The sequence below is a fragment of the Eublepharis macularius genome, chromosome 5 (assembly GCF_028583425.1).
Source record: "Eublepharis macularius isolate TG4126 chromosome 5, MPM_Emac_v1.0, whole genome shotgun sequence".
Classification (NCBI taxonomy): domain Eukaryota; kingdom Metazoa; phylum Chordata; class Lepidosauria; order Squamata; family Eublepharidae; genus Eublepharis; species Eublepharis macularius.
The window spans coordinates 143,015,519-143,026,332 of NC_072794.1; the positions used below are offsets into that span (position 1 = coordinate 143,015,519).

Genomic DNA, 10,814 nt, shown 5'->3' on the forward strand with positions numbered 1-10,814 from the left:
ACCAAAGATTGGCTGCCGGCATTATTTGAGTCCAAGGTTGCTTCCAGAAGCTTTTCTGTGCTAGACCAGACCTCTGGATTCTTGACCGAATTGTTATGAGGATATAATGGTAACAGGAGCGGGATGGAGGGCACGTCAGTCACCCTGAGCTCCTTGGAGGAATGGTGGAGTTAAATCAAAGCCCCAGCAACAATTGCTTTCTGTTATCTTTGGCAAAGCTTTGCTTGCCTCAAAAGCAGCCATCTCAAAAGCACATCACATTTCCTGGTTTGCCCCTTTTATTCTCGGTGGCCAAATACAGCATCAATTGTCCAAAAGGTATTTTGTGTCTGCTCCCTCCTCCTCCTCAGCTCACTAGGAGAACACATGCTTTGCCTGCACAAAGAACTGAGACCTGAAGCCTAGCATCTCTCTAGTTAAAAGTCACTTCCCTAGGGCCTTGGAGTGCCACTGCCAGTCCTATTTATTTACTTACTTCATTTATACCGTGCATTGCTCTCCAATGGGGACCCAAAGTGTCTTACATTATTCTCCTTTCCACCATTTTATCCCCACAACAATCCTGTGAAATAGGTTATGCTGAGAGTGTGCGACTGGCCTTCGATAGCAGAGCAGGGATTCAAACCCAGATGTCTCATATCCTAGTCCAACACTGCAACCACTACACGACACTGGCTAGCATTACCAGGCTAAATGCAACTTCACAGGGGAAATGCTACTACAGGGATGCTGTTGGGATCTTCAAGAGGGAAGGGCTTTCGTGGCACGCAGTATCATAAACTGCTGCAAACAGATTTCCTAAAAGACAGTTTACAAGACTTGGGACTCTTTTGGAAAACATTAAAGCTAACTATGAAGAAAACAGTGCCACCTGCTGGAAAAAACTCTCTTATCATGTGTGCCAAATCAAACCTTGGAACAGGAATTTTGATTCAGATGTGTTCACATGACCATTAAAACAGGGCAAGAAAACAGCTGCCTTCTGCCCAAAGCAATGCAGTCCAAATATTTAATCTAGGACAAGAACTATGTGCAAAGGATTGTCAGCTACAGAGTATGAACAGAAACCCTTTAGAACATTTTGAGCCAATTTATCAAATTGTTTGCAAAATTATCCCTCCAGTCATTATAAACTGAGCATTAAATTTACCAGTATAACTTATATAAACCAGTAGCATTCACAAATATCTATATACAAAGGAAATCTCAGTGGCATGACTCAAATGAAGCAACATTCATAGTTAAAAAGCCAGACATATCTACAGATACCTAGGCCTGATACTGACTAGCCCTCCCTTGGCCGCATGGAACATGGGCTGCGATGAAGCTGCTTAAACCACAAGAGACTACTCACATTGTATACAAAAATCAATATTCTCTCTATGAAAACACCAGTTAACAGTCCTGTTCTTCATGTCTCACATTGTACCCTGCAACGCAGAACAAGATTTTTTGGTTGTAAAGAACAGAACTTGATCATTGGAGAAAAGGTTTGCATCTCCATAGCAATGCATTTGTTGTGATGCATGATATGGAGGCTCATTTGAAGTATCTCTAGCTTAGAATTCAGCGCTTGTAATGAGTGACAGCTGCCCCTTCACAGTCGGCCTTGAAGCTGGCCAGATGACACTGGTCGCTGCTCAGAGCTGGTAGGCTGGGGGGGTTGGGGAATGCAGCTTTGTGAACGGTGTGCCTTTCTGGCTGCTCCCTTTTCTCCCTGCGGATGCATAAAGCAACAATATAGCCCTGCTCAACCAGTGAGATATAACACTCTGATGGAAAATTAAGTTTCTGTTAATACTATTTTTTATATTCTTCAGTTCAGTTCTTCTTTGCTGATGTTTGAGTTGCAAAATAAATCAAGCAGTCTGGGATCACATCTTGACGGCTTTGAAACAAAAAAGCATGTCCTCTGACACAGTTTTATCCCCTCAGTTTTTAAACAAAAAGGACAGCTGAAGTCACAGATGCCAGGTGTCAGAAAAAAACAAGAACTTAAATGTTCACTGTAAACTCCTTGATGTCTATGGAATTACCCTACTGTACAAAGAGGACAGATCTAACCGCTGCAAACCAGTCCACATCAACCGAAAGATGTCCAACTTCTATCTTTATTTTTTTGTCTTGTTTTCCAGAAATGAATCTGATCTGTACCAAGAGTCAAATAAGTGGGACCACCTGTAAATGTGATTATGTGGGCCGTATCAAAATAAAATGTCTGCTTTGTTCATCCTGTCCAGGAGGGGATCACAAAACCACATTCTTGCAGCCACTGCTATCTTTAAAAAGTTAGTACAGTCCTGTTGATTTTCTTTAACCATAATCCTATGTACCACATGTTAGCACCAAGATGTAGAAGCTGACTGGAAGAGACAGGGCATCTGAAAGTCTATACACTGGATTTGGGGGCTGAATTTAATGGAATTTCCTTCAGTTCAGTTCTCATACACAGATATTCCCCAATCACAGCCATGAGCGCTGTGCACACAGTATGTATAAGCCACCAGGTCAGAGAAGTAGGAAAGCGGGCGTTGTAAATCCAGCAGCCCAGTAGGTGGAAAAAATGAATGGTGACTGTGAAATCCAAGCACTGTTTTCCTCGCCGGATGAAATACAGTAAGCCTACAGCACTGTGAAGGGGGTGAAAAAAAAGAGTTACTCTATTTGAAATGCAGCATTCAAAGACGAACTCAAGAACAGTTATCTGAAATGATTGGGTTGGATCCACCCACCTTTTTCATTTAGTCGCGTTCAATTCCCTTTCTTATCACGGTCATCGTGGCACATGCCTTTTGTTCATGTAGGTCCCATGACTCCCAACATACCCTTTTGGGGTGATCAAAGAGCACCTTTCCTCCCACTGTACTTATCCTCCACAAACAGGCAAACCTTACACTGCCCCCCTCCAACAATTAAGCTTTTAAAAGAGCCAAACGTTTATATATCACCACACTAGGCTGACAGCTTCTCATTTAAAGCATTTTAGGCATATTAGGGAAATTAAAAGTGGAATATTAAAAAAAAAATTAAATAGCAACTTTATTTCTGGCTGCACTTTAGGTATGACAACACTTCCACAGCTCATTCTACACATTCCCAAAGGTAAAAAATACATATTTGTGCTCATGGACCTTATACTAATTAACTAGATTCACTTATTTCAAAATTTATACCTTGCTTTTTTCCCCAACAGAGAGCCAAAGTGGCTTGCAACATCATTCTTTCCTTCTCCATTTTATCTTCACAACAACCCTGTGAGGTAGGTTAAGCTGAGAGAGAGTGGACAGCCCAAGATCAAACAGTAACATTTTCCAAGGCAGAATGGAGATGAGAACCTGGGCCTCACAGATGCTAGACTAACACTAACTATTACACTCCACTGGGGTCTCTAGGGGTCTATTTAGCCAGTTATTTCAAATTATAAGCCTCTATCATGTCCTCCTCTTGGGTTATCTTTTTTGTAAATTGCTTCTTCTGCCCTCTTCCTGCCATCTTCTGCTAGAGGATCTAAGCAGTTAATAATAATAGTAGTAGTAGTATTAACAACAACATATAAATATACTGCCCTTCAGGACAACTTAATGCCACACTCACAGCAGTTTACAAAGTGCGTTATTATCCTCACAACAATCACCCTGTGAGGTGGGTGGGGCTGACAGAGCTGTGACTGACCCAAGGTCACCCAGCTGGCTTCAAGTGGAGGAGTGGAGAATCAAACCCGGTTGTCCAGATTAGAGTCCTGCCACTCTTAACCACCATACCAAAGTAGCTGATGGCAACCAGAAGTTTAGGGTACTTTTGGAAATCACCACCAGAGCCTTCCTCCGAAAATCCCTTTGCTCACAATAATATAGATGCTATGTCCTCATATTCAGTAAAAACCAGGTGATCACTTAGAAAATTAATGTTCTTAGAAGAGATGTTGTTAGAAAAACAGGAGGTGGTGGGTAGAAATGCCAGAGATGCTGACTTACCACGTTAGGGCGTTTAAGACAAATGCCATCATAGAAACTCTCCCAGGGGGCGTGGAGAATCCCAAGATCTATACAAGGTTACAAAGACAAGAAGCCAAGCGGATAAACTGGAAACCAGTTCAAGATATAAAGTACAACCCTTCCCCTTCCATGCACCCTGTTCATAAATGCAACCTGTTACTGGATTTAGTGGCAGGTCATTCCCCTGAGCAACATACTGAAGTCAACATGCCAAAAGAAGCCACAGAGTCCCAAAGCCAGTCAGTTCCAATTCCTGAAGCAGATCTTGCAGCATCTCTCTCTGTCTCATTCTTTTAAAAGTCATCCATGGACCCCAGGAGCATAACCAAATTGTCCCCCTACTTCCCACAACCCTACCTTTGCTCTGAAGAAAGAGACCAGCACCCCTCTTCCTCACATAGTTTATCTGCACTGTAAAAGACCACCTCCGCTGAAAAAATGGTACCCATGAGCCACAAACGAAAATGTATGCGAAGCCAGATGAAGTATGCTACCATTTAAAGAAGTGTGGTGCTGATCACATACCAAATCTGGTCAATGCAGTGTAAGACTTCAGCTCCGTGCTTGTTAGTGACAGCTATATGGAACTTCCCCGTTGATTTTCTGCCCACAAGTCACACTCGCTTTCACTCACATCTCCCCTGCCCCTGCCTCGCAACCTTCTATGCCTCAAGCAGGGAGCAACAGAGCTATTCCTCTGCTTGACCAATCCCTTTGGAAGAGAATCTGGATCATGCTCATAACTTTAAGGCGAATGTCTGAGAAATCCTGAAGCCCACAGGCAGCAACCTTAAGGAACAATCTTGTTCAGCAGCAATGCTGATATTCAAAGCTTTGCAATTCTCTCCCCCGACCCCAGCCCACCTTTAAAGGTCATGATTTTTACTCATCCTTGCCCCAAATTAAGTGCCTACCTCGTAACTGAAGATCTGGTCAAGGGACGGGCTGCTCCGTAGCAGGCTGTCCACCAGAGCCAACCAAAGCCCCAGAGAGCTGTAGTAAATTGCCTGCATGAGCACAATCTGGGAGAGGATGAGAGCAGGATCCCAGACATAGCTGCGGAACTGGGGAGCCATTCCTCAAGCAGGAACCGGTTGGCTGATGACACACAATCCAATAATATCCTAAGGTACTATGTGCGCATGTCAGTGGCCAGAGAAAAGACAGAGCAAAGCCATCAGCACCTGAAAGGGAACACAAGAAACTTCAGAAAGGGATCACCAACCAACTCACCCTCGAAATCAAGACCGGACAGGCCATTTAACCTACAGAGAAATTTCACAATGGGGTGCTGCTTCAGAGGGCTGCCTAAGCCATGATAATCAGCATCAGCTCACAAATTGCCTCCTACTGAAAGTTTATAGTATCCAATAAAGGGAAGCTTGATTCTCAAAACCGTATACTCTGAAAATCTTGTTGGTCTTTAAGGTGCTACTCAAACCTTGGTCTTATACTGCCGACCAACATGGCTACCCACCTGAAAATAAGTTTCTGAGAAAATGCAGTGGGTGAGCCAATGCCCATTTTTGGTGCTGCTGAGCTGACTGAACCTGCAACACTGGTTTGTAGTGTTCCAGGGGCCACTCAGCTTGCTCTAGGGGTATTTTAACTTCCTAATCTGCTCTATGCGGCATTCACAAGACTACCACTCCTTCAGTACGGCGAGCCCTCAGGCCCCATGAGAAACTCAGTATAAATAGGGATAGGATGGGAGAAATGAAACCACCACAAACCTGACCCACTGTTGAATGGATGGCACTGGCAGTGATACTACACAGAACGGAGGCGAGAAACAGAAGCTGATGCCGGCTGGATGGGTATTGCATGGTTATTTTTTTAAATGGGCTTTTGTAAAACCCAAATATTGTGAGCAGGTCAGAATATATTTCAGTCACGTACAGTAACCATTAAAATTAATACAAAAGAGATCACAAAGGATCCTGCTCCATAAGGAGAGACCATAAGAACTGACATTCTGGATTCAGACCAAAGATCCATCTATTTTAATATTCTGTGTCCAAGAGCAGCCAATTAGATGCCTCTGGAAACTCACGAACTGAGAGAGACAGCTATACCATGCAATTTGCCCCCAGCATTTGGTAATCAGAGGTAGATTGCCTCTGAACATGGAGGTCCTTCCATTTACCTATCAGGGCTAAGAGTGGTTGATGGATAACACCAACAATATTATTGAAGCCATCTAAATTATTAGTAGAATGACTGAATCTTTATCGTTACTACTTATTTATACATCAAGTTTGTTTGCTAGATAACAAACCTCAGTGTGCTCAAACTCTCAAACGCCTGGAGAGGTAGGTTTTCAAAATGGGATGTGGAAGGCGGCTCACTTAATGACCACACACATCCTTGGATGAGGGATGTAAAGCAACGTCTCCCAGACTCTAAAGCCCATTCTCTATCCATGGGAAATCCCCAAACACGCAGATATGCTAAAACAGCCGTGATCTACAATGTTGCTCACTTGCATACCAGATTTTTCTTATCTCAGACAGCAAAGTTCCAAAAAGTGTCATTTTGATTTGAAACTGGGTCATGGAAACTGTAGTCTGAAGGGTGATACAGTAGATAACATTGCAGTGCTGGAACTCAGGCAGCAAAGGTCAAATTCCCACTTGGGGTGACGTCATACATTGCAGAATTCCTATAAAGAAGTCAGTACCATACAGGAATTAGAATGAATCCCTCGTATGTGTAAATGCACATTTCTATTTTTATGCAGTTGTACTCATTTCCTTTTATATAAGAATTTTTCATTGTTCAAAGTTTCCCCTAACTGGGAAGCACATTGTGCGTAACTGTGAAGACCACCATTACCCTAATATTGCAAATGGGTGAGGGGTGGGTGAGGTTGAAAAAAAGTGGCTTTCAGGTCATCTAGGGCATTTGGAGTCAAGCTAAGATCCACCTGGGGGGGGGGGCCTTCCAAGGCATCCAGTCTGCTACTCTGTAGATCTGGATGCCAGCAGGGTTCTTTTTATAGTCTCCAAGACTGGAGGTTATTCTTTTAGGCAGTCTGTTCCATACACACATTCATGTGTGTGCATACGTGTCGTCAAGTTGCAACTGACTTATGATGCGCCCAGCAAGGGGCTTTCAAAGCAAGTAGAGAGCAGAGGTGGTTTGCCATTGTCGTCTTCTGCAGAATCTTCCCTGGTGGTCACCCATCCAAGTATTGACCCTGCTTAGCTTCCGAAGGTCTGATGGGATCAGGCTATACCAAGCCACCTTCCCTCCCCACAAACAGGAACACACAACTGTAAAAACACACACTGTAAATTATAATTTACATTATAATTATAATGTAACAAAATGAATCAATGTTAAAAGTATCACAGTTTAAAACCAGGACATAGATTTAAAAGAACTTCTGAACTAAGAATATGTTTACCCACTGCAATGAAGTAACTACATGTAATGCACAGAGAATGGAGTTCCAGAGATTAGGGGTCGCAACTAAGGCCTGTTTCTAGGTCCCCGTTATACATACCCCACCCGCAACAAGGGATCTCTTAGCAGCCAATCACCGCTTAGCTTCTGAGATATGCCGAGATCGGGCTATGCTACCTTCCCTTCCCCCCCCCCACACGCCCCCCCACACGTTCGAATTCCCAGCAAGGGAGGCTGTGCCTTGAACAAAAATAGCTGCTCTCATTGGGAAAATTACACCTGTTGATTTGCTGCCCTTCAGGAAGCCGTTTAAAGATACAAGAGCTCTGTCAGGGAAAAACAAACACGTCTCTCTCCCCTCACCCCCATTTGTAAGAGCGCAACTCCTTCTCCCTACAGGCTACTCTGGCACCGAACTCCCAAATACGCCACTAACTTCCTTACACCCAGCTAACTCCAGATACACAACTACCTCCCCTCTCAACCTTGAAGCAGGCCTCTCCTCAACCCCAAGTCCACGAAACTGTCAAGCACGCGAAACGAACCTCAGAACTGACCAGGCCCGTCTCCGCAGCTAGCGACTGACTCCCTCCGGCCGATCACTGAGCCGGCCCCTACTGCCTAGAGCAGACTCTAGCTCAACAATAGAGAGGGAAGGGTGAGGTCATCACTGTGGCGACAGGCAGCCACAGAGAAAGCTACTCGCGCCTAGAAAGACCGCAGAGAACGGAAGTTGCGTTACCGGAAGGGTCGGGCTCTGTGAAGCCTCCAGACATCTGGTTATGATTCAGTCTCGGAATTTCCTGCCAGCCAGGAGGAAAAAGCCGGATCTGAGAGAGAGAGGTCGCTGACAACTCCACTCTCGAGTCTAGAGTAAGATTAAGATCACACACACTTCCGGCTGAAATTAGACTTTTTATGAGATGGTTGGAATGCAATCGCGTCAGCCGACTTCGAACTGTATAATCAGATAAACGTATACAAACAGCAAAAAAGGCAGAGGAAGATGCTACAAAGAGAAACCGATTTAAAACAAAAATTTCAGTTGGGTAGCCGTGTTGGTCTGCAGTAGAACAGCAGGCTTTGAGTCCAGTGGCACCTTAGAGCTCAGTAAGATTTTCAGAGAGTAAGCTTTCGAGAGTCAGAGCTCCCTTCTTCAGACATAAAGGAGCGGAGATCCCTGAGCTTTTATATCCCAGTCTGTGTATCTGGCAAAGGGAGCTTTGACTCTCCAAAGCTTACTCTCTGAAAATCTTTTTGGTCTCTAATGTGCCACTGGTCTATATTGCAGGGTTGGTTCTCGTATGCTATTCTCTCTCTGCCCTCCCTCTGCTATGCTGGAATACATCGAATTTTGCTGCAGGTAACATTAAACCACTTCCCTGCATAATACAGTCTAGACATGAAACTTGTTGTTCTCACTGGCTGCAATATATTTTTCACCCGCTCTCTGCCATTGAAAAGAACCAGTATTCTGATTGATTGAAGAATAGGAGGCCGCCTATTGAGTGAATGGGTGGCAAAGGTTTCACACAGCCAGAGTCCTCGTTATGTGATCATAGATCCAGAGGAGTTAGCTGTGTTAGTCTGTAGTAGCAAAGTAGTAAAGAGTCCAGTAGCACCTTTAAGACTAGCCAACTTTACTATAGCATAAGCTTTTGAGAACCACAATTCTAGATGCATCTGACGAAGAGAACTGTGGTTCTCAAAAGCTTGTGCTACAATAAAGTTGACTAGTCTTAAAGGTACTACTGGATTTTTTACTACTCATTATGTGAGAGAAGTATGTAGGGTTGCCAGCTCCAATTTTGGAAATTGCCGGAGATCTGGAGGGTGTAACCTGGAGAAAGTGGGGTTTGGGGAGGTAAAGGACCTTGGCATGGCATAATTCCATAGCGTCCACCCGCCAAGGTAGTCATTTTCTCCAGGTGAACTGATCTCTGTGGCCTGGAGACCAATTGTAATTCTGGGAGATCTCCAGCCACTACCTGGAGGCTGGCAACCCTAGAAGTATGGCAGGAGTGGCTAATTAATAAACAGAGACTTTTCCGTTTGTGAGGCTGAGAAAAGACAACGGTCGTGTCCTCCTCCAAGAAAGTTCTTTTGATTGGTTGAGCATTTTCTCTCATTGAGGGTTAGGACCGAATTAGGGTTCTTGAAAGGAGAACTGAGTTCAGCGGGGAAGTTAAAAGTTGGCATTCAGTATATGAGCTTAATTTATTTTGGAGAATTATTTATTTTAAAAGTTCGTTTGGGAAACTCAGTGCTCTTAGCCTTTTTGTATCCTACTAGTAGAACTTAATTTATTTTATTTATTTATGTCATTTATATGCTGCCCTTCTCACTGAGACTCAAGGTGGATTACATAGTGTGAGATTAATACACTCAGTAGCAAGGGTAAGGGCAGGCATTTCCATACAATGTCAAGGACATTTCCATAAACAACATCATAGGGTAAATAAATACATGTTTACAAAGACATAGCATTAGCAAGAATCCAATACGGAGTTGAAGAATGGCTGAAACAGAACATAATCAATTTTAGGACTGACATTAGACTACATGAAGCACAGGTAGTATATAGGAGTACATATTTAAAGCAACAGATAAAATGTAAGGAAACGTGGTGAAATCTATGGTTTCTAACTCATTAGAAAAACATCTGAGACCCCTCCCTGCAATACCGCCCTCCTATCAGAGTAAAAAGCCTTTTTGAATAATTCAGTTTTACATTGTTTGTGGAAAGCCAGGAAAGTGGGGGCTCTCCTGACCTCCTCAGGCAGGCCGTTCCACAGGGTAAGGGCCACCACAGAGAAAGCCTGTGTATGGGCTGCTGTTGATTTTGCCCATGTGCAGGCTAGCACCTGCAAGAGACCCTGTTAGGATGAGCGAAGCTGCTATGGAGGGGCATAGGGAGGGAGGCATTCCCATAGGTATGCTGGGCCAAGGCCGTGAAGAGCTTTGTATGTAATAACCAATACCTTGAGTTGAGCACGGTAACTGTTAGGTAGCCAATGGAGAGACTGTAAGATGGGAGTGATGTTCATGTTCCTGCTCACTCCTACTAACAGTTGAGCTGCAGCATTTTGCACCAATTGGAGCCTCCTAGTTAAGGCAACATGTCAGCCTTCATTCAGATAACATCATACGGAAGGTTGTAATTGGGTAGTTAAACCATCCAACATATATGGCCAACAAGTGTAAATGAGGCTTTACAGGTGAAATCAACTTTATTGTGTGTATTATACTGTTTTTGTTTCATTGTTCTTTAATTGTGTGATCCAGTTTTATTGCATTTTTATGTATTATGGCATGGTTTTTATAATTCTGTAGTTTGCCTTGAGTCTTACAGAAGGGCAATAGATGAAGCAAGTAAGCAACCATATGAGTAAATAACTAAAGCCTGGGGTA

The 10,814-nt window shown here is 43.6% G+C and overlaps 1 protein-coding gene across 3 annotated transcripts; it reads right to left on the bottom strand.

Annotated features, from left to right (window-relative positions):
* Positions 1-1,026: 1,026 nt before the first annotated feature.
* On the bottom strand, positions 1,027-8,035 carry SYS1 (SYS1 golgi trafficking protein). 3 transcript variants are annotated; one of them, XM_054980572.1, is made up of 5 exons: positions 7,949-8,035; positions 6,486-6,657; positions 4,910-5,179; positions 3,975-4,042; positions 1,027-2,630 (listed from the first exon to the last, which is right to left on the bottom strand). In XM_054980572.1, the coding sequence occupies exons 3-5, from the start codon at positions 5,069-5,071 to the stop codon at positions 2,390-2,392; spliced, it is 471 nt and encodes a 156-aa protein (XP_054836547.1). In that variant the 5' UTR covers positions 5,072-5,179; positions 6,486-6,657; positions 7,949-8,035; the 3' UTR covers positions 1,027-2,389. The 3 variants fall into 3 exon arrangements, with proteins under 3 accessions (XP_054836547.1, XP_054836546.1, XP_054836548.1); XM_054980571.1 differs by having other exon boundaries at positions 7,961-8,008; XM_054980573.1 differs by having other exon boundaries at positions 6,478-6,657; positions 7,961-8,008.
* Between the last annotated feature and the right edge of the window lie 2,779 nt (positions 8,036-10,814).

Coding starts and splice junctions, on each gene's coding strand:
- SYS1 (XM_054980572.1), bottom strand. CDS start 5,071: ATGGCTCCCCAGTTCCGCAGCTATGTCTGGGATCCTGCTCTCATCCTC. Junction 4,043..4,909: donor ACCAGATCTTCAGTTACGAG/GTAGGCACTTAA, acceptor AACCTTGTATAG/ATCTTGGGATTCTCCACGCC. Junction 2,631..3,974: donor GTCTTAAACGCCCTAACGTG/GTAAGTCAGCAT, acceptor CCCCCTTCACAG/TGCTGTAGGCTTACTGTATT.